We start from the raw sequence: 24,314 nt of genomic DNA, 5'->3' as shown, positions 1-24,314 counted from the left end.
ATAGAGAGTTAGAAACATCGATGAGAGAGAAACATCGATCAGCTGCCTCCTGCACACTCCCCACTGGAGATGTGCCCGCAACCAAGGTACATGCCCTTGACGGGAATCGAACCCGGGACCCTTGAGTCCATAGGCCGATGCTCTATCCACTGAGCCAAATCGGTTAGGGCTTTCCTTTACTATTTTAAATTGGAAAAGATTTGTTGACATGTTTAAGTCCTAATATGTTCATAAGATATGTGATGATGTAGCTGTGTTGGGGGTTTCTGTGACCTCCCCCATGTTTGGTGATTTGTTTAAAGGACTCAACAGGATTTATTACAATGATATAATAAGGATATTATATCCTTATTATATTTTATAAGGTTAAAAACGTAAGTGGAGTCTGGAGGAATCCATGTGTAGGCCTCCTTATACTCTCTCCTTCCCACGAGGGATCACACAGAGTGTACTCCTCTCAACAGTGGAAATACAGCAACATGTATGTGATATTTCTGTCCATTAGAGACTTGGTGCCTGTGGTTTTTAGGTGGCGGGAAGTGAGTGGGAGGGTTGTCATGTATGTGCTCTATCTAGCATGTACCAAAATACTACATTCCCTGCAGGAAAGCAGGAATTCAGCATAAAGAACATTGTATGTACAAACAATCTAGGTGCGGTAGCCACCATTATTAGGGAATGGTGAGAATCCTCCAGAAATCCAAGTTCCTAGTCCCTAGCCAAGGTCTAGCCTCACAAGCTGGCCTTTCGAAGGATAGCAGCCTTAGGCCTTCTGTGTTAACCTTTCTGCACAGTGGATAATCATACGGAGCTCAGTTTTGGTCTTATTAAGTTCCCAGTACTTGCAGTTGGCGTGGGCTGGTAGGCAGTTGGCAGCATGAACCTGGCACATGTGATATCAGAAAGTGTAGTCTTTAGTCAAAGGAAAATTAGAAAGCTTAGGGAGGGCATGTAAATTCAGAAAGAAATTCAGAAAACAAATGGAGGCAAATGGAGGCAGTTACTTTGAAATGAAGAGAACACTTTTCTTCTGAGATGACAGGGAAGTGTATGAAGGTATTTTATATATAGGGTGGGGCAAAATTAGGTTTACAGTTGTTCAATAATAAATGAATAATAATCCAAGAATAAACTCTCTGTTTTGGGTGCTCACCACTGTAAACCTATTTTTGCCCCACCCTGTATGTGTGTGTATTAAAGGTGTAATAAGTTTGAAGGTCGATAGATGGAAGGGACCTTGGGGCATTGACTTTTTTTTTTTTTTTAATCCTCACCCGAGAATATGCTTTCATTGATTTCTAGGAAGAGAGAGAGCAACATTGATGTGAGAGAGAAAGATTGATCGGTTGCCTCCTATATGTGCCCTGACTGGAAATCGAACCTGCAACCTTTTGATACTCCCAATAAACTGAGCTACCTGGTCAGGGCCCCTTTTTTTTTGTTTAACATAAGAGGTAGAGTAATTGGCTGAGGATGAGGGGTACGTTGTGAGCCTTGTGGAGGAAGGAAGAAGAGGAAAGTGTTTTAAAGTATTTAACTTGAGTAATAGGAAAAGGGACTCAACAGGACTCAACCAAGTAAAAGAACTGCTTGGATGTACAGAATGAAGGATCTGACCTTGTTCCTGACTTCTAGTGCCCCCAACATTTTTTTTCCTGCAGTTTGCTTTTTATTTTTAACTTGGAAGTTTTTTTGTTTTTTAAAATATATTTTTATTGATTTCAGAGAGGAGAGAGAGGGAAAGAGAGCTAGAAACATCAAGGATGTGAGAGAATCATTGATTGGCTACCTCTTGCACGTCCCCCATTGGGGACTGAGTCTGCAATCAAACCTGGGACCCTTCAGTCCACAGGCCAACACTCTATCCACTGAGCCAAATCAGCTCGGGCTGCAGTTTGCCCTTTAATAGTGTCCTCATCAGAAACCTTATGTTCATAGAAAAATACCTCTTTTCCCTCTGTACTTCCCATACCCGCCATCTTTAAAAGTCAGATGGTTCATCCACACTTCATTCTACTTTTTTCATAGCTCATATCCCCTAAGCAAATAAGTCTCCAAAGTCTTGAAAGGCTCCATTTTCCCTTCCATTGGAGTCTGCTTAGCTGATATTTGTAAATCATGTATCCTGGATGCAGAGACAGAGGGTTTTGTAGGTGTTCAGGGTTATTTATATTTGACTCTTTTGTTCTAGTTTTAGATTTGTCTTTTTTGAAACAGGTGAAAAAGAAGTAGAAAATGATAAATTTACTTTTTATGATACATACAGTGGTTCCTCTTCATGTAGTCATCTATAATGTAATTTGAATGAAGGTGTAATTTAATAAGAATTTTGAAGTAAAAAAAAAAAACTTTGCTAACTTGCCCTGTTTTCTTCTACTTCTCCCCACTCCCTCTTTTGTTTTCTCTGTTTTTAATTATAGCAAAAGTCTGGAGAAAAGCCTGTCCCAGGTATGGTTCATCTGATGTTCTTGTTAAACTTGAAATAAGACCAAACAGCTTGTTTAACTCAGTAACAACTTAGCATATGAGATGAGCTACTGTCATTTGGTCCTTCTAGATCAGGGGTGAGGAACCTTTTTTTCTGTCAAGGGTCATTTGGATATTTATAACATCATCTGAGGACCATACAAAATTATCAGCTTAAAAATTAGCCTGCTATATTCGGTCAAACATTTAATTAACTCACCCCTAATGCCTAATAACCAAATGATTTCTTGGGACTTACATAGCCAGAGGCTGTACGTTCCCCACCCCTTTTCTAGATTCTCTCATTGTAGCTTGTTACTCCTAACCTTGGGATTTGCTGAACTGCCAAGAGACGGGGCTTTTTTTTTTTTTAATATATATGTTTATTGATTTCAGAGAGGAAGGGAGAGGGAGAGATAGAAACATCAATGATGAGAGAGAATCATTGATGGGCTGCCTCTTGCACACCCCACACTGGGGATTGAGCCTGAAACTCGGGCATGTGCCCTGTCCGGGAATGGAGCCGTGACCTTCTGGTTTATAGGTGGACACTCAGCCACTGAGCCAGGCTGGCCAGGCAAGATGATGCTTTTGTGGTAGTGATGTTAGGATTTAAAAGGTGAATCAGAGTGGGAAGAATAGGAATTGAGGAGGTGTGGAAAAGACGAGGTGATTTGAGGTTTGGGGTTCAAATTGTTCAAATTTCAGTGGTTCATCATTGAAAAGAGATATTGACCTATCCATTGAACTGGGATGGAATAATCATGTATACTATCTTATTTAAATGCCATGTGTTTTTGTCTAGTATCACAAATTTGCTTGGGTTATCAGGTTTTTAGACTTGTAAATGGATTCTTAAACATTTGCCTGATGAAATAGCTAACTTTAGAACTTGAGATAAGCAGTTCTAAAATGAATTGGAAAGAGTTTGAACCGTTCATATTAACTGTTGTCTAAATTGATCTCATCCCTTTATCCTTCTCCCCCTCCAAAAAATAACTCCTTTTGATGGGTAGTGGATCAGACAAAGAAAGAGGCAGAACCTACACCAGAAACTGTGAAGTGTGATGAGAAGGAGACCACAAAGAACATCCAACAGGCAGTGAGCACTAAAGGTCCCCCTGAAAAACGCATGAGACTTCAGTGAGTATTGGACGAGAGAAGCTTGTAAGACTTCTTGTCCGTGATTATACCTCATACCGTGACAGGCTCTTGAACTTTGAAATTCTTTGTCACAACTCTCATTTGTATAGAATGTGCTTGCTCTTTATGCTCTTTAGGAAAGGATATAAGGACCCTCATGCTTTTGAGATGGATTTTGTATGTATCTTTTGTAACCTTTCCCCTACGGACTTGAGCAGCCTCCTCACTCACATGTGTACTGCTTACATATATTTGAAACCAAATTAAAGTATTTGTCTAAATTACTTTATCATGACTTTTCCCCCTTATTTCTCTCTCTGAAATATTTCCGGATGCACTTTGTAAACACAAAGGATTAAAGTAGTAAATACAAGTTTAGTTTCTTTTTTAGTTGTATATTTCTCAGTATTAAAATAATTCAGTTACTTAACAATTTGAATGGTAAAGAAATGGGAAAAAACTCACTTGCCTATACCATCACCTTACAAATCCTTTAACAGTTTTGTGAGTTTTCTTTGTCTTTTTTTTCTATGCATATTTTAGAAACCAAAACTTGTAATTATTCTGTTCATATAATTTTACTTTATCACATTATTATGTCTGTTGTAAGCACTTCTCCATGTTTACTTAGTTTTTATAGATTATTTATTTTAATGATTGAATAATTCCTGTGAGTGATTATACATTTTCTTAAACTCTTCTTGTGTTCTACTTAGGTTTTTCCCAATTTGCATTATTTTAAATGAAGCTGTTGTGATTACATTTGTCTATAATGACTTTCTGATATTTAGTATTTATTTCCTTAGGATAGAGTCCCAGTGGTAGAATCACCAGACTCTTTACTCCTAGTCCATATTGCCAAGTTATTTTTTCTCAAAAGGTTTGAACCAGTTGTCACTCAGCAAAGTATGAAAATATCAACCCCTCCAGAATTTACTACAAAAATGTTTTTTTATTATTTTAAGTGGTTGAATAATTGCTCATGTTTGACTTTTGCTTTTATGAAATGTCTGATTTTCTGTATTGTGTAAGATTTTTCTTTTAGCTTTGTATTTTGACATAATTTCAGGCTTACAGAAAAGTGTAAAAATAGTACAAAGGATTCCTACATATATATGCCTTTTGCCAAAACTCCTCATATGTTAACATTTTTCCATATTTGTTTTATTCTTCAATCTTTTCCTGTCCTCTCCCCCATCTCAGACTCTTGATGACAGTTGCTATTTTCCTCTCTATGTGTATGTGTATATATAATACACATCTATACACACCTTTTACTTTTGGATTAAGAGTCAATTGCAGACATGATGCCCATTTTCCTTAAGTACTTTTGTGTATATTCCCTAAAATCAAGGATATTCTCTTACATAGCTATAGTACAGTTATCAAAATTAAACTGATATGATACCATTACCTAATCTGTAGATCTCATTCATATCTTACCAGAGGTGTCAAGAATGTCATTTACAGCAAAAGAATATCCTGAATTATGCATTGGATTTAGTTGTACTGTCTCTTTAGTCTGTTTTAATCTGGAATAGTTCTTTGTTTTTCATGACTTGATATTTAGAGTTTAGGCCAGTTATTTTGTTGAATGTCTCTCAGTTTGCTTTTCTTTGATATATTTTCATGATTAAATTCACCTCTTGTGCTTTTATCAGGAATAACATGGAAAAGATGCTTGTTGGAGACACATGCTATTAAATTGCCTCATTTCTGATGATGTCAGCTTTACTTGGTTAAAGTTACTGTCTGTCAGGTTATTCTACTGTAAAGTTACTATTTTTTTCTTTTGTAATTTAGAGCTATCTTGGGGGGGGGGGGGAAATAGAGGTTTTGTAAATAGCATGGTATTCCTCAAATTTTTTTCCTACAAGTTAGCATCCATTGATAATTCTTGCCTGAATATGATGGTTGCCAAATGGTGAATTTCCAATTCCGGAATTCCTCTATGACTATTAGTTGGCTTTTTGCTATAAAGATGAGAGTTTTCCTTTCTCCCCTTCGTACTTATTTATATCATTTTGAACCTCTAGATTCTTATTTTATTTGATAAGTTGTATTTCTTTACTATTATTATTTATATTGATGCTCAAATTGTCCCAGATTGGGCCATGAGAGCCTCTTCATGCTGATTCCCGTGTCCCTTTGATATGACCCTCTCATTCATTGAGCATTTTCTTTACATTTTGGGACAGTAGGATATTCCACGTTCCTCCCAACCTTGGCCTGGAATCAGCCGTTTCTAAGGTCCCTAGTTCCTTTTGGTGGAGAATGCATTTGGAAATCAAGATTTTTGGGCTAGGTGTGTTCCTTTGCTATTGTGTTATTGCTTCTAGGCCCTTTCACCTGACACAGTTAAGAACTAAATACTATATACTTACATTTGAGTGAATACACATACGTCTCCACACATACATCTATATTTATTAAAAGCCATCAATTCACACTAATACCACCAATTCCAGCCCATCACCACAGGGTTCACTCTGTCCTCTTCTATATGTATAACTCTCTCACATAGGTGAGAATGCTGGTTCCTGTTATCCACAGTATTTTTACTTGCTTAATCCTATAATAGCAAAGTAGTTTTAGAATTGCTAACCTGTACCTCTGCCAAAAAGAGACCTCCTAATTAGAGTTCAGAGTTTGCTTATTTCTTTTTATAAGTTTAGCTTGAAGCTATATAATTTAGATATTGTGTTTTAAAATTACTTTTGTTCAGCCCAGTTGGTGTAGCTCAGTGGTTGAGCGTCGACCCATGAACCCGGAGGCACAGTTCAATTCCGGTCAGGGCATATATTGGGTTGTGGGCTTAAGCCCCAGTAAGGGGTGTGCAGGAGGCAGCCAATCAATTATCCTCTCTCATCATTGATGTTTCTATACCTCTCCCTCTCTCTTTTGCTCTCTGAAATCGATTTTAAAATATTTTACAATGCTAATTACTTAGAAGTAATTTTTACCTTAAAGTTAAATTGCAGCAAAAGAAGTAAAGCTGAGCCCTGGCTGGTGTGGCTCAGTTGGTTGGAGAGTCATCCTGTACACAGAAAGGTCGTGGATTTGATTCCTGGTCAAGGCACATAGCCAGATTTCAGGCTCGATCCCTAGTAGGGGGCTTTCAGGAGGAAGCCAATTGATTCTCTCTCATTGATGTTTCTATCTCTCTCTCCCTCTCCCTTCCTCTCTCTGAAATCAATAAAAACTATATTAGCCCTAGCTGGTTTGGCTCAGTGAATAGAGCGCTGGCCTGTGGACTGAAGGGTCCCGGGTTCGATTCCAGTCAAGGGCACATGCCCAGGTTGCTAGATCCTCAGTGGGGGGCATGCAGGAGGCAGCCTATCAATATCAGTGATTTTCTCTCATCATTGATGGTTCTCTCTCTCCCTCTCCCTTCCTGTCTGAAATCAATAAAATATATTTAAAAATAAAAACTATATTAAAAAATTACTTTGGCTCACTTTTTTTTCTCTTCAGTGTGGTTACATTACTCATTTATTGGGTTGTTTGGTTGATTTTATTCTGTTCTGAATTTCATTTTAGTTTTTCCCCTTCATATTAATTTCTGTTTTGTTGTATTGTTTGAGGCATGTGAGATGTTAACTTGGTTATAAATGTCAGAACTGTCAAAAAAGATTCTAAGTATTATGCCCCTTCATCCTCTGGCCCACTCATTTCTTTTGTCTTTTCCACCTCATTCCCTACCCATCCCCTCAAAAGTAAGCAATTTAATTATTCTCTAGTTTACCTGTACTGTATTTATTTTACAACAATATATAGGTATATTCTTATTTCCCCTCTTACACAAAAGGCAGCATATTATATAAACTTTTGCACTTTGCTTATTTCCCACTTATTTAAGCATGAACTTTTGACATAAAGATATTAACTCTTTCTTTGTCATACTTGCTTCAAGTATTTTTCCAGCATAGCTCCTTTTCTTATAACTACATTGCTGCAAAATATCACTTAATAGAAAAGCACACAAAATATTAGAGTACAACTCATTGTACCTGTGTAACTCAACATTGCCAGTACCTCAGAAACCACTTTATGTTCCCTTCTATTTACAATGCTTGTCCTTCTGATTCTGATCCCTAATTTTTTTTGGTAATCATTTGTTTTCTTTACATTTTTACTATGTAACAATGTATCCATAAATAAATGTTTTGATTTCCTATTTTTCTTGTCAACCTTTTATTTTAGTTGTATTCACTATAGTAATTTCAAAATATACAAACATATAAACCAAAATGTGAGCGTAAAAGAGAATTATTATTTCTATTTCAACTAAGTCTAATGTGTTAAAAAGATTTGCTAAGGGCTAGATGTTTAGAAAAACAGTCAATGAAGAGTGGATAAGGCAATTGCAAAAGATTGAGGAGAAATATCAATCTAGATAGAGTGTGCACCTGGATTGCTTTGCGAATGTTTTTAAGTCCTCACTGCATTTTAAAGAACCTGAAACCAGAAATCTTAAACAATATTTTAAGGGAATGACTGGTGTCCTTATAAAAAGAAGTCCAAGTGAAGAGACAAATGGAAAATGTTAAGTGAAGATGGTGGATTGGAGTGATGCATCTGCAAGCCAGGGAATGCCAAAGATTGCATCAAATCACCAGAAGCGAGGAAGATGTAAGGAAAGATTCCCCTGCAGGTTTCAGGGACAGTGTGGCCCTGCTGACACCTTGCTTTTTGACTTCTAGCTTTCAGAACTTTTGAGACAATAAATGTCTGTTGTTTTAAACAACCAGTTTGTAGTACTAGTTACGGCTGCCCTAGGAAACTAATAGTGGTGTACATGTGCTCATGTTGCTGTTTTACTCAGATTGCTGGGTCATAAGTATGTCTTTATTCAACTTTAGTTGATAATGCTAAAACATTTTCCAAAGTGATTGTACTAGCTTATACTTTGGTCAGTTGGGTTTGAGTTCATGCTGTTCTATTCTTTTGTTGATCTTTGATATTGTCAGTTAAAGAAAAAATCAGTGATTCTGATGGTGTACAATGGTATCCTGTTGAAGCTGAAATTTGTATTTCCTGGCGATTGATTATGTTAAGCATCCTTTTGCACATTAAATTTTTTTTTCATCTATCTGTCTTACAGCATTGGAAAAATTGTTTATATGTTTTGGATAGGAGTCCCTTGTCAGTTACATGTATTGTGTTTAAATGTATCTTCTCAACTCTGGCTTGCCTTTTTACTTTATTAATGGTGGCCTAAAATTTTAATGTAGTTCACTTTTCAATCTTTTCCTTTACTTTTACTGCTTCCTTGTGTCTTATTTGAGATATTTCTCCACATTGAGGTTATAAAGATGTTTAGAAGCTTCATTATTTTACATTTCACATTTAGGAGTACATCCATTTGTTTGGGATTGACCTATAGGTCAATTTGGGGAGAACTGATGTTTTAGCACTATCAAGTCATCAGGGCCACAAACATTCTGTATTTCTCTATTAAGTTTTCTTTAATTTCTGTCAACAAAGTTTTGCGTTCTCAGCATTTTTTTTAAAAATAATGTAAATGGAGCCACATTATAATGGAGTCAGGGCTGCCACCCCAGAGGAACTCATAGCACATCTTATGTCTTAAACCTTTGGAATGTTAAAACAGGGCAGAATAACTTGAAACTGGCTCTGAACTAACAGTGTGTTTCAAACAATTGTTTGCAGAGATAACAAGAAAACATGACTACTGGACTAAAAATTAAAAATATTGTTTAGAATTAGCATCACTATGTAAGCTTATCTGCACTTATAGAAATTGTAAAAAAATATTTTTTAATTTATTAATTTTATAGAGAGAGAGGAAAGGGGGAGAGCAAGAGAGAAACATCGATTTGTTGTTCACCTATTTAGCCATTCATTGGTTGATACTTGCATGTGCCCTGACTGGGGATCAAACCCTCAACCTTGATGTATCTGGTCGTAGCTCTAACCAGCTGAAATACCCGGCCACAGCCCCAAATAGCTATTGTTTTATCTCAAATAAATGCTTGTTGCCTCTCACTTTGGCCTTTTATTTTTAGGTTAAAAGTATATACACATACACATTCTTTTTACTCATTAACAGTCAAAGGACATTTGAGTTGTTTCCACCCTTTGACTACTTTAATAATGCTGCTGTGAACATTGATGTACAAATATCTGTTCGAGTCCCCGCTTTCAATTCTTTTTGTGAAAGTACCCAGAAAAGGTAATTCTATTTTTAATGTTTTTGAGAAACCACTAAATTGGGTTCCATGGCAGCTGCATCATTTTATATTATAACCAGCAAAGCACAAGGGTTTCAGTTTGTCCACAGCCTCACCAACACTTGTGATTTTCTGTGGTGTTTTTTGGGGTGTGTGTGTGTTTTATAATAGCCATCATCATAATGGGTGTAAAGTGGTATCTCATTATTGATTTTGATTTGCATTTATCTAATGCAGTTGTGATACCAATTCTAATGTATGTTTTTTCCATACCACCAGGCAATTCTCTAAGGCACCTGCTGGGTGTCCTACAACTCAATTCTGACATCATCTACCTGGAAATAGCATAGTCTCAGGGGCTCAGTCTAGAAGACTGCCCCACTAAAGATGCAAATTGCAAATCCAGGTGTGTCAACCTGGGCTTTGACTATTATAAATCAGGAGGTTCCCATGACCTCTGGTGATTTGGGGGTTGACAGGATCTGTAAGTAGTAGATCTTCTGGGTGTGGTAGTTTCCCATTCCTCCTGCTAGCCATAAGTTACCTGAGGCACTGATTACCTTCTAGTCACTAGTCCCTAGGAACATTTCCTATCCTTGCCTTCTTCATTATAATTTCTTTTTCTCCCCCTTGCTTGCTCTCTGCTCGCTTCATTTCTGTTGCTGTTGTAAGCTATCCCTTATCAGTGTGTCTTAATCTTGGGCCCTTTTCCTTTTCTCTGCTCCCTCTACTCTCAAATCCTCAAGCCTACATGACTTTAATTATCTTTTATATGCTGGAGACTCCCAAATGTATATATTGAGGTGAGATTTCTTTGCTGAATTTGAAATTTGCTTGCTCTCTGCTCGCTTCATTTCTGTTGCTGTTGTAAGCTATCCCTTATCAGTGTGTCTTAATCTTGGGCCCTTTTCCTTTTCTCTGCTCCCTCTACTCTCAAATCCTCAAGCCTACATGACTTTAATTATCTTTTATATGCTGGAGACTCCCAAATGTATATATTGAGGTGAGATTTCTTTGCTGAATTTGAAATTGATTATTCAGTTTATTCCCCCCCCCCCCCCCTTCCATTCCTTTTTTCCTCCATCAGTGCAGGTCAAGGGAGTAACAATAAAGGTTCTGAGGTGGAGTAAGCTTTGGTGTGCTAGTGTATCAGCAAGGAGAACAGCCGAGTGAACAAAGGACAGAATACGTAGGAGATGTATCAGAGAGGTAAAGAGGGAGGGAGGGGGTATATTGGGTAGGACCTTGTAGAACATTCTATAGACTTACTGTGAATGACATGGGAAACTATTGGAGGATTCTGAGCAAAGTAATGATAGGGTATGACTTATATTGTAACACAACCACTGCCTCCTGTGTGGGAATTGAGTGTTGGGGATAAGAATGGAAGCAGAAGATAAGTTAGATTGTGGGAGTAATCAAGGTGGGAGATGATGGTAGTTTTAACCAGTAGGATAATTGTGGGGGTTGTGAGAAGTGATCAGATTCTATGTCTATCTTGAAGGTTGAAACAACAGGGTTTGCTGATAGATTGGATATGAGGTAGGACAAAAAGAAGAATCAAGGATAACATTTTTGTTCTGAGCCTCTCAAAGGATAGAATTATCATTAACAGAGATGAGGAAGACTGTGGGACAAACTGGTTTAGGGGTGAGGGTGGGAGGGGGAGATAAAGTGTAGTATGGACATATTTATTTTGAGATGCCAATTAGACATTCAAGTGGTGATGCCAAGTAGGCAGTTAGAAGCACAAATCTGGATTTTAAAGAAGTCCCAGCTGGAGATACACATTTTGCAGTCATCAGCATATGTACGGTCTTTAATACCGTGAGATGGATGAGATCACCAGTAGGATGAGTGTAGAGAGAGGGGGAAAATGTTCAAGGACTGAGCACTAGAACACCCCCAACATTTAGAGTTGGGGATATAGGAAAGTCACAGTGAAGTAGCTGCCAGTGAAGTGGGCCCATGAAAACCAAATGAAAAGGCAATTCAAGAAGGAAGTAATTAGCTTTGTTAAATGCTGATGGTAATTTTTTGCAGATAACTCTTCCCTTTGTGTGGAATTGATGCATTCTGTCTTTCAGCTTGCTTATTTTTGCTTCATTTTTACATCTCAGATCAAATGTCTCTTCCTCAGGGAAGCCTTTTCTGAATCACAGACTAGTTTATACATTGTCATAGGCCCTAATTTTCTTTTTTGGGGATTCTCAACACAGTCGTACTTAGTTACTTGTTTAGTATCTGACGTCTGTGTTAGACTTTAACATCCATGAGCAACGTCAGCTTTGCTTGCTGCTGTATCCCCAGCATTTCTCAGTGCCCAACATCAGTAAATCTTTGTTGAATGAAAGGATGAATGAATGCACGACCGTGTCCATTGTACTGTGACTAACATTTTAGAATGACTTCGACAACTCCACCCTAATAATCTTGGCCCAATTCATACTTTGGATCTTGAGCAATATCATTCCTCAGCAAGAGGCTGAGTTCTTGCCCTTCACTTTTGCCCAGTAGAGTGCAGAGGGTCACATTGTTCTTACCATCCTTACTGTGTGGCTGGTATTGTACTTGTGCAGTCTCCAATGTCTGCAAGAACCTTGGAAGTTTTAATAGCCGTGTTTCAAACAAGGAAGTAAAAATTGGTGGAGGTTAAAGTGTACTTAAGTTGTTATTAATGCTAAGTGACAGAACTTGGATTCTCAGACTTTAAAGGTTGTGTATTCCATGCCATGTGGATTTTAAACACTCATTTAATGATTTAGAGCAAAGTCTAGGGTTCAAATACAACTTCACTTTTTTCCAGATGTCTCATAAGTTAACCAATCCTTCTGTGCCTAAGTTCTCCCAACTATAAAATGGGGATAATAGCAAAATGCATCTGTTAGGATTGTTTTGAAAGTTAAATGAGTTCATTAATATTAATATTGTTTTAGGTTAGAACCTGATACTTGCTAAGTACTCAATAAGCGTTGGCTATTTTCTTTTTTAAAAAAATATATATTTTATTGATTTTTTACAGCGAGGAAGGGAGAGGGATAGAGAGTTAGAAACATCGATGAGAGAGAAACATTGATCAGCTGCCTTCTGCACGCCCCCTACTGGTGATGTGCCCGCAACCAAGGAACATGCCCTTGACCGGAATCGAACCTGGGACCCTTGAGTCCACAGGCTGATGCTCTACCCACTGAGCCAAACTGGTTAGGGCAAGCGTTGGCTATTTTCATTATCACTTTTCCTTCTGAGGTAACTCAGTTGTCATCTCTCTTTGGAAACGTTTCTGATCGCCTCCCCTCCACTCCAATAACTTGTGCTGCCAAGAACCCTGTGCACACCATCTTACCATTCCACTATAATTTTGTATTGTCTTTTTACCCCAGCTGGACACTGAGCAACTTGGAGGGCAAGAGAATCTTCACAGCTCTGCACAGTGTACTTGACACTACATATACACACAGACACAGACACACGCACACGTGGTTTCTAATAGCCACAGCAGTAACTCTAAGGTTTGGCTCATTTATTATTTTTATTTTATACTATACTTTTTCTCACTAGATTCCTTTGTGAAATAAATTCACTGGAGAACTTTTCAGGTCATTGCTTACTTTTATGAAGATCATAAAAACAAAGTATGTTTTACTGTGCTTTCCTTTGACTCCATGACTTTTGTCTTTTTATATCTCTTTATAATTTTGGGGCCCTTTTCTGGCTATTTTGTTTATAAACCTTGTTCTTTCTTCTGATTTGCTCTACCAGTTCTCCTCCAGATATTACAAAGGGAACTTGTGCCTTTTAAGGCTTTGTCTTAGTGATTATGCCACACACTTGTTCCCTTAGACCTGGTTAAAGGGTGTAGCCACAGAGCTAATGTGATGAAAGCACTGAAACACATTTCCAGGATTCCCCACTGAGTGCAACATTGCCATAAATGGAAAGAACTGAGAACTTACTAAGGAACAGCAAAAGACATGTAATTTCAGAAGTTGAGTGGCTATTGATCTTTCAACTAGAGGCCCAATGCACGAAATTTGTGCAAGGGGCTTGGCCACCACCACGGCTTCCTCCAGAAGGACATCCAGAAGGACGTCTGGTCTAATTAGCATATTATGCTTTTATTATAGACTAGAGGCCCAGTGCACGGTTAAATCATGCGCAGTTAGGATCCCTAGGCCTAGCTGCAATCAGGGCCATGTCCACTGCCCAGCATCGCTCCTTCACCTCTGTGGCCCCTGCCCCGTGAACCTCCACGCTTACAGCCCCCCGCTCCCGCAAGGCTCCTTGGCCTCAGCCGCCCACGCCCCACGCCCCACAATGCTCCTCCGCCTCAGCTGCTCCGCGAAGCTCCACACTAACAGACCCTGCCCCGCGAGGCTCCTTGGCCTCAGCCGCTGCCCGGGCGACACTCCTCCACCTCAGCCACCCTGTGAAGCTCCATACTCAGCCCCTGCCCCACTCCTCGGCCTCGCCTCTGCCACCCCTGCCCCGTGACACTCCTCCACCTCAGCTGCTCCGCGAAGCTCCATGCTCACAGCCCCTGCCCTGCGAGGCTCCTCAGCCTCCGCGGCCCCGCCCTGCCATGCTGTGAGAGCCGGACTGGTCATTTGGTCCTTTGGGCCCACAGCTCCCTCCTCCTGCCGCTGTGCCGCGGGCGGTCAGGGACCCACAGCTCCCGCTCCCTTAGCTCCCTAGCCTGCTGTTTGGTCGTCCATCTGGTCGTTTAGGTCATGATGGCACCTGGCTTTTTATATATTAGGGTTAAACATAAAGAACCAAGAAAATCTATCTTTTGATCACACTTTCTAAATTAATGGACTGTGGGTCATTGGACAATGATCATGCAATTATCTTCTCTTTCCAAATACATATATATATTTAAAATTCTTTATTGTTTAAAGTATTACATAAGTCTCCTCCCCACTCCCCCAAGTGACCTCTCCCCAGCCGCTCCCACCCCCCTCCAAAGATATTTTCTTTGAACCAGTAAATATTTTGCAGTTCTTTCATTTCCTGTTTTAAGTTGTAAGGGTATTTTCTTGTTTAGGAACTCTTAAAAATAGTACTCTGATAAAAACATCAGACATTGAGCCCTGGCCAGTGTAGCTCAGTTGGCTGGAGCATCATCCCATACATTGAAAGGTTGCCAGTTTGATTCCTAGTCAGGGCACATACCTAGACTGCGACTTTGATCCCTAGTGGGGGGCATACAGGAAGCAACCAATTGATGTTTCTCTCTCTCTCTCTCTCTGGCTGGGTCTCTGTTTCTGTCTCTCTCTCTTTCTCTCTCCTTTTCCCTCTAAAATCAGGGTTGAGGGGCATATCCTCCAGTGAGGATTACAAACAAACAGACCATAAGATGTTAAGGCAAGGAAAAAGTGTGTGAACAGAAAATTATTGTGCAAATATTTTCTGTTAATAGTGAGGGAAGGGGACTGCCCCTGGGAGCTGGGCTGCTGTCTGAGCTTTCTCCATAGCCTGTAAACTCACAGTAGGAAGGAGCCCACCCATACCGACCGTGGCAGTGCTCTTCATCATTGCACAGTCCTCTCTGATGACATTTCTCTAATCTGTAGTCACAGTTGAGTGTTAAAGAATTGATACAACTCCTCATGCATATGTATTTTTATTGATATCAGAGGTGAAGGGAGAGGAGAGATAGACATCAATGATGAGAGAGTCAATGATGGACTGCCTCCTGCACGCCCCCTATTAGGGATCAAGCCTGCAACCTGGACATGTGCCCTGGACCCGAATCAAACCCGGGACCCTTCAGTCCACAGGCCGACGCTCTATCCACTGAGCCAAACCAACTAGGGTGACTGTTGGACATTTTGAGATAATAGTAGGTACTGTCACCACAAGTCATCTCATCCTGCACATAGAAATCCTCAGTGCACCACCTTGATCTTCCTTTGCACCAGTCGGGAAGGTCACATTCACTGATGTGTATTCTACAGGGCTTTCCAGGAGAGGTCCGAAAGAATTGTATACCCAAGGTTTCAATTTATAACATCATTTGAGGGCCATACAAAATTATCAGCTTAAAAATTAGCCTGCTATACTTGGGTCAAACATTTAATTAACTCACCCCTAATGCCTTGGCAGGGGCCAGACCAAATGATTAAAAGGGCCTTACACGGCCCACGGGCCGGACGTTCCCCTTTTCTGCTGTAGACAAATGCTGTGGATGCAGCCCTCTAAGTGCAGGCTGTTGTTGGGGGCACAAGGGGATTGCTTGAAGCTACTCATTGTCTACACTATCATGAAAGTGCAGCAGGGAACACAGAAGGCTGATAGACCTTGGGCTTTAGCAAGGGCTAAAAGCTATGCACCGATTGTTCTGTTGAGACAATGGTGGCTCAAGTCAATCCCCTAACCCAGGGGTCCTCAAACTTTTTAAACAGGGGGCCAGTTCACTGTCCCTCAGACCGTTGGAGGGCCAGACTATAATTAAAAAAAAAAAAAACTATGAACAAATTCCTATGCACACTGCACATATCTTATTTTGAAGTAAAAAAACAAAACGGGAACAAATACAATATTTGTATTTGCATGTGGCCCGCGGGCCGTAGTTTGAGGACCCCTGCTCTAGATCTTTAGAAGCAATCAAGTCCAGCTGGAATGCCCCTTTGCAAGTATCAAGGTTTTTTCCCTTCTCAGTGTCCTAACTTCCCACTCAAATCTTGGCAAATCTATGTATTCAACTTACATTGTGGTTCTGAAACTCCACAGTTAAAATTTGATTTTCTATGAGGTAAGCCTGTGTCGAAAACAAATGAGACATTCTTTTAGGTCCACCATTCTCAGCTCTCTGGGCTGAGAATTTAGAACCTTGAACTTCATTGTGCAACTTCTGCAGTAGAATTCAATATGGCCAACCTGCCCCTCAGTCCTTGAGGTACTTTTAGTCATCTTCACAGCTTGGTCCCCCACACACTTGCTTCAATAGGACATTTCATCACAATCCATATTGGGTGGTAATTTGTGATGTTACTACATGCCCATTCCCCATTGGACAGGAGCTCAGCAATGTGTTAAAGCCATGCATATGCTCAAACCAATCCCAGAGTCCCATTTTGTCTGTCTTGGCAGCACTCTTGGTACCAAATTCTATATCTATCAGGATCTAGTCAGAAAAGAGAAAAATCCAAGCATAATTAATATAAGAAAATTTTTAAAAGGTGCTAAAAACCTGAATAGATAAAAAGGAAGCAACACTGGGGTGTACTGAGGTATGAGTTGCCATAGGAGACCCACCCCTAAGAATGGGGGAACAAACGGAAGAGGTTGGGGTTATCATAAGGTAGAAACTCTCATAAGGGCCTCATAGACCTAGAGCTGGACTGTAGAAGATTGGGCATTTCCCAGGTGATGCTGGTAATTTAGGAACTCAGAAAAGGAGCATCGTGGAGCCGATAGCTGTACCTCTTATAAGGTAATGCTGAGTTTGTGCTGGTTACTTAGGGACTTGGAAGAAGTTCCACCATAACTGGGACTCAGATCTCGGAGAGAGGTGCCATATACCTGGGGCTTACATCAAGGCACTTTGGGCATGGCCTGGAACATCAGAGAGGGACCCTGGCTGACTGGTGTGGGCTGCCTAGGGTACTGGAGCATAGCTCTATACATCCAGTCCTCAGGAGGGCGCCCTGTCCTGCGGTACTGATACCTTTGACAGGGCTTGATGGAACTGGTTCTGGGTCTTTATGGTAACCAACCCTCACCATCAGAGCAAGGCTCCACTGCTGGGGATTCACAGAAAGTCACAGCAGGCAAATAGGTAGTAACAAGTCCCTTCGCCTCTGCTTTTGCCTTTTATTCTCCCTCTAGTGCCCTTCTTGGTAAAACTTCAGGAAGCCAAATAGCGATGGAGAAAGGCACCATGCAGAGCCTCAGCTCCAGCTTCATAAACAAGGTATAAGTTTTAGTTTTGGAGTTTAGAAAATAGTTGATAATTAGCATAAGAAGGGACAGCAGAATGCTGCTCTAGCTTCTATGGTGACAGGTAATAGCAGGTGACATGATCATGATCTCTGTGAAGCTGTCTGATATCTGTTTTTTGGGTTTCATTTAGCTGTGGCTCACTAAATTGAGTTCATGACCCTGGATGGTTTCTGACCCAAGTTTGAGAAACACTGAATTAGGCCATGACTGAGAATGAGTGGAGACATGGTAAGGAAGGGGTTTGTTATAGCTGCTGGAAATATATAGGGTGTCCCAAAGAATGTATACACATTTTGAATGATTATAAACTCACTGTTTATTAACATACAGTTCATTTTTAAAATGTAAAAGCATCTACATGAATGAATAATTTTTGTTGTCAACACCTGTTTTCAAACTGATGACCTTTCTGGTCCTGGCACTGCTGATAACGCGAAGCAATGGAATCGCGAATATCATGAATCGTTTCGCCTGGCTTTTGTGGCTCAGAGAGTGATTGTCAACCCCTGAACCAAGAAGTCACCAGTTTGATTCCCAGGTCAGGTACTCAGTCCCCAGTAGGGGGCGTGCAGGAGGCAGCATTTCAATGATGTTTCTTTCTCATTGATGTTTCTATCTCTATCCCTCTCCCTCCCTCTCACTCTAAAAGTCAATAAAAACATATTTTTTAAAAAAAAGAATAATTTCATTTGGTATTTGTGTGCCCTCAATTTGTCAACTGTTGCAGGTTTTGTACCACAAACTTTATCTTTTATGTATCCCCATAAAAAAAAGTCTAGTGGATAAATTTTCTTTGTTCAAAGCTTAGTCTGGCTTCACCCATTATTCCAAATCAGTTCAACCTGAAAAGGAGTGAAAATTAAGTGAGTTATCAGCTGTTAAAATAATTATACAAGCAGTGTTTGTACTTCAACTGCATTTTCAAACTCCCAGTAGCATTTTAGGATGAATTTTCTGTTTTCAAAACGTAGTCTGGCTGAAAAGAAAGAAATGTCAGTTGAACTGTCAACTGTTAAAGTGTGTATACATGCTTTGGGGATATCCTGTAGGAGAAAGAATTAATAATCGATACAGAGGATACACTACTTGAAGTGCTGATAATGCTGGAAAGGAAGGGCTTTGGAGTGACACCTGTTCACATAATTAATGGCAAGGTGATGTTCCTTCAGAGCTTATCTTTGGAGTCATGCAGCAGTGACAAAGCCTGATATGTCTCAAAGATTCTTGGCAATAAACTTTTCTATGACCACATCACGTTTCTGATAAAATTTAATATGGGTTACTTTCTTTATAACATTTTATTGTTAACGAGAGGCCTGATGCACAAAATTCATGCAAGAGTAGGCCTTTCTTCCCCAGCTGCCGGCACCGGCTTCCCGCTGGCACCCGGGACACGGGCTTCTCTCAGGCCGCCGGCAGGCACCCGGGACCCAAGCTTCCCTTGCAGCCCCAGTTTTGTCCAGAAGGTCATATTATGCTTTTCTTTTTCTTTCTTTTTTAAAAAATATATATTTTATTGATTTTTTACAGAGAGGAAGGAAGAGGGATAGAGCGTTAGAAACATCGATGAGAGAGAAACATCGATCAGCTGCTTCCTGCACACCCTCAACCGGGGATGTGCCCACAACCAAGGCACATGCCCTTGACCAGAATCAAACCTGGGACCCTTCAGTCCGCAGGCCGACGCCCTATCCACTGAGCCAAACCGGTTAGGGCTATGCTTTTATTTTTATAGAAGATAATCCTCTTCCAACAAATGCTTACCCAACTTAGTATCTCCAGATCTGTAGCAAATACCAAGGGTATCATGGAGAGAGACCTGGAGAGGAAATCTGGTAATTAGGATTTCACCTCTGTCAGAGATACTTTCTTAAAGAGGTTTCATCTAATATTCTTGGTTTTTGGCCCTAGCTGGCTCAGTGGATAGAACGTCAGCCTGCGGACTGAAGGGTCCCGGGTTCCATTCCAGTCAGGGCACATGCCCAGGTTGCGGGCTCGATCCCCAGTAAGGGGCATTCAGGAAGCAGCCAATCAAGGATTCACTCTCATCATTGATGCTTCTATCTCTCTCCCCCTCTCTCTTCCTCTCTGAAATCATTAAAAATATATTAAAAAAAAATAATATTCTTGGTTTTTGGTAGCTATACATTCTAAAAAATTACCCACATGTATGCAGGTGTTCTTTTTTTTTTAAAATGGTTTTATTGATTTTAAGGAGAGAGAAACATGGATGTGAGAGAGAATCATTGATCGGCTGCCTCCTACATGTCCCCTACTGGATCAAACTCACAGCCCATGCATGTGCCCTGACCAGCAATCGAACCATGACCTTCTGGTTTATAGGTCGACACTCAACCACCGAGCCACGCCAGCCAGGCAAATTATCGATACTTTTAACTGAAAGTCAGTGAATGAGAAAAATTAGTTTTTGCCTGAGCTAAAATTTATATTTGCAACAGGAGTGATGTCAGTTCACTCAAATTGTGGTCTTTTGAACATTTTAACAAACTGATTCTAGGTTTAAATTCCTCAGTCCAACTTTCTCTAGAGAATTCAGCTAACTCACCAGTCATGCAAAAACATAGAATAGAATCTGTATTTATGCAACCAAGATAAGTATCTTGTGATTGAGAACATAATGTCCTGGACTGGGTAGAGAGAAGGCTGCTGCCTTTATGTTGTAGGCCAGGGGTCCTCAAACTTTTTAAACAGGGGGCCAGTTCACTGTCCCTCAGACCGTTGGAGGGCCGGACTATAGTTTAAAAAAAAACTATGAACAAATTCCTATGCATACTGCACATACTTATTTTGAAGTAAAAAAACAAAATGGGAACAAATACAATATTTGTATTTGCATGTGGCCCGCAGGCCATAGTTTGAGGACCCCTGTTGTAGGCAATTGGGCTGTTTGCCTTGCCCCCAACTAGCAGCCCCACCCCATATCACTCCATCAGCATGGCTGCCTCCTTGGCCATTTGTCTGGTCCTTTCTGCAGATAAGCATGCATTATAAAATAAAAAATTGTCTTCATTAGAGGGGGTCTCAAAACTAATGACTCCCTTAAGTGGGGCTTACTTTGATAGCTAACTTCAACCCGAATGGGGAATAGATAAGATGTCTGCACAAGAAAAGGGGAGATGGAACAAATTGTTTGAATAAAGGGACCAAAAATGGTGGGTTTTGGGTGGCGGGGGGTCCACATACTTGTTGAAGATAGCAGGGTCATAGTTGATTTAGAGTAGAGGAAAAATGTGGGAGTGTTTTTTTTTTTGTTTTTTTTGTTTTTTTAATTTTTTATTTTAATATATTTTATTGATTTTTTACAGAGAGGAAGAGAGAGGGATAGAGAGTTAGAATCGATGAGAGATGAGAGAGAAACATCGATCAGCTGTCTCCTGCACACTCCCTACTGGGGATGTGCCCGCAACTAAGGTACATGCCCTCAACCGGAATCAAACCTGGGACCCTTGAGTCCGCAGGCCGATGCTCTATCCACTGAGCCAAACCGGTTAGGGCGAGGTCAGTGTTTTTAATATAAAAATGTTTATGCCAGTTTACATGTTTAGAAAATAGTATGTAATAAATCTTTACGTATCTACTATCCAGGTTCAACCACAATCCACCTATGATAAGTCTCATCTGTTTTTCTGGAAACCTACCCTTTTGCCCAACCCCCCCCCCCCAACACACACACTTCCCCTTACATATAAATAAGAGCAATCTCAGGTAATTTATTGATTCAAGCGTTGTCCCAATTGAAGAATCACTTTACCTCACTTTCTTCTCTCTCCTTCTCTTTCCCACTCTCCCTCCCCTCCCCACCCCATTTTAGCTCTATTTTCAACTCTCAGCACTGCAGCTCTGATGGTCCAACTCTTCTAAAACACACATCTGTAAAGGTCAGCCCTGCACCCTGAGCAGCTCAAGGGAGGAACTGTACCAGCAGTGTCTCACGCCTCCGCCTTTCTCTGCCCTGGACTGATGGTTCCATAATGGCAGTGGATGAGGCCCTGGTGCACATCAAGGTCAATCTTCTATTGCTTTGGTTTGGGGTGTCTCTGTCCAATTCTGGCCACTCTCAGGCCAAGCCCTCTCAGGGCTTCTCCAGAGAAGTCGTGATCCCCTTGAAGGTGACCAGCAGGGACCAAGATGCTAAGGCTCCGGGCTGGCTCTCCTACAGCCTGCGGTTCGGGGGCCAGAGACACATTGTCCGCATGAGGGTCAAGAAGTTCCTGGTTTCCAGACACCTACCAGTGTTCACCTACACGGACCAGCATGTCCTCCAGGAGGATCAGCCTTTTGTTCCTGATGACTGCTACTACCATGGTTATGTGCAGGGGGTCCCAGGGTCCCTGGTTGCCCTCAGTACCTGTTCTGGAGGTTTTCGAGGAATGCTACAGATAAATGACCTTGCTTATGAAATCGAGCCCATCAGGCACTCTACCACATTTGAACACCTGGTGTATAAGATAGACAGTGATGGTACACAGTTCCCACCTATGAGATGTGGCTTGACAGAAGAGAAAATAGCACGCCAATTGGAGTTGCAAGAGTTGCCTAAGTCCACTCTGATGCAAAGTTCTTATATGAACTGGTGGACTCACTTGCGATTTCTTGAGCTGGCAATAGTTGTGGACCACTTTCGATACATTTACTCTGGAAGTAATGTGTCAGCAGTGCAGCGTGAACTACTTAATGTTGTCAGTATGATAAATCTCTTATACCGCCCTTTCAAGCTTAATGTAATTTTGACCGGAGTTGAGGTCTGGAATCAAAGAAACCTAGTTCCCACTGATGACATGGATCAGCTTCTGGATGACTTTGGTCTCTGGAAGTTTGTCAATCTTGATGGCCGACTGCAACATGATGTGGGCCATCTTTTCATAAAAAAATTCTTTGGGATTAAGCTTGGTATTGCCTACACTTCAGGAGTATGCCGGAAGCCTTTTAATACTGGAGTTGATGTTTTCCTAGACCACAATGTGAACTCTTTTGCACTTACTGTGATCCATGAGCTTGGTCATAATATGGGTATGCAGCATGACACTGCATGGTGTGTGTGTGGTTTCAAGTGGTGCGTAATGGCAGCCATGAAACGGCTAACAATTAAATTCAGCAACTGCAGTTATGCCCAGTATTGGGACACTACGATTCGTACCGGTTCATGTATTTACACTCCTCCATCTCCAGGGAATATTTTTAGGTTACAGTATTGTGGGAACCTAGTTGTTGAAGGAGGAGAGGAGTGTGACTGTGGATCTGTAAAGCAGTGTGAACAGGATCCCTGTTGTCTGTTGAACTGCACTCTGAGCCCTGGTTCTGCTTGTGCTTTTGGGCTGTGTTGCAAAGACTGCAAGCTCATGCCATCAGGGACTTTGTGCAGACAACAGATCAGTGAATGTGACCTTCCAGAGTGGTGCAATGGGACATCCCACCAGTGCCCAGAAGATGGATATGTGCAGGATGGGATTCCCTGTGGTGACAATGCCTACTGCTATGAAAAGAGTTGTAATAGCCACGACAAGCAGTGCAGGGAGATTTTTGGAGAAGATGCAAGGAGTGCATCTCAGGAGTGCTACAAAGAAATCAACTCCCAGGGAAGCCGTTTTGGCCACTGTGGTCTAAATAGTACGACATACCTAAAATGTAATACCTCAGATATCTTCTGTGGGAGAGTTCAGTGTGAAAACGTATCAGTTATTCCTAAGCTAACAGAACATACTACAGTACATCAGCTTCAGTTAAATTTCACCAGTTGCTGGGGCACTGATTATCATTTAGGGATAACCATACCTGATATTGGTCTAGTGAAAGATGGCACAGTGTGTGGTCCAGGAAAGATATGCGTCCACCAGAAGTGTGTCGATATGACTCTTGTATCACAAGACTGTCAGAATGAGAACTGCCACATGAGGGGAGTCTGCAATAATAAACAGCATTGCCACTGCAGCCAAGGGTGGGCACCTCCCAACTGCACGCTAAAAGGCGATGGGGGTAGTATTGATAGCGGCCCACCTCCTTCTACGAAAGGACCACAGGCAAAGTTGTCTTACCTTTTTTTATTGTGGCTTATTCCTTTATTTTTATGTTGCTTCCTTCTGCTTTGTATGAAAAAGAAAAGAAAAAAGGAAGAAGTGGTAGAGGGAAAAAAAGAAGAAGAAGAGGTAGAGGCAAAAAAAGAAGAAGAGGTAGAGGGAAAAAAAGAAGAAGAAGAGGTAGAGGCAAAAAATGAAGAAGAGGTAGAGGGAAAAAAAGAAGAAGAGGAACCTGAGGACAAAGGGGAAAAATAAGGCTTCTGCTTCATTTTAAAAATCTCCAGTTTTTTAATAGTAGAGAAACATGTTTACTATTTAAAGAAAAAATTTAAGGATCTCTCATGTCTGGATCATATTATACTGAAGGATTCCTAGCACGTTCTTACTTCCTCTTCAGTGTTTCAAGCAATATTAAAAGTTCATTTTTTTTTTTTCTGGAAGTCGTCTCTTATTTTTTTATTTATTTTTATTTTAAAATATATTTTATTGATTTTTTACAGAGAGGAAGGGAGAGATAGAGAGTTAGAAACAT

The 24,314-nt window shown here is 40.6% G+C and overlaps 2 protein-coding genes across 3 annotated transcripts in view; both read left to right on the top strand.

The window, feature by feature from the left end:
* MED6 (mediator complex subunit 6) overlaps positions 1-21,722 on the top strand; it is a 34,908-nt gene extending 13,186 nt beyond the window's left edge. Inside the window, exons 7-9 of one of the 2 annotated variants that reach the window (XM_005865767.2) lie at positions 2,421-2,448; positions 3,483-3,609; positions 21,580-21,722. In XM_005865767.2, the coding sequence (XP_005865829.1) occupies positions 2,421-2,448; positions 3,483-3,609; positions 21,580-21,664 (240 nt within the window). In that variant the 3' untranslated portion in view covers positions 21,665-21,722. Of the gene's footprint in view, positions 1-2,420; positions 2,449-3,482; positions 3,899-21,579 lie in introns of those variants that run through there. The other variant, XM_005865771.2, reaches the window with a different exon arrangement.
* LOC102257397 (disintegrin and metalloproteinase domain-containing protein 20) lies at positions 21,665-23,869 on the top strand (the record flags this gene model as incomplete). The annotated part of the gene is made up of 1 exon (XM_005865831.2): positions 21,665-23,869. A coding segment is annotated over exon 1 (2,130 nt), but the record flags the coding sequence as incomplete, so codon positions are not given.
* Between the last annotated feature and the right edge of the window lie 445 nt (positions 23,870-24,314).

This window comes from Myotis brandtii, unplaced genomic scaffold (assembly GCF_000412655.1).
Source record: "Myotis brandtii unplaced genomic scaffold, ASM41265v1 scaffold213, whole genome shotgun sequence".
NCBI lineage: Eukaryota > Metazoa > Chordata > Mammalia > Chiroptera > Vespertilionidae > Myotis > Myotis brandtii.
Note: the sequence above shows the minus strand (reverse complement) of the source record. Positions and strands in the feature narration are given on the sequence as shown.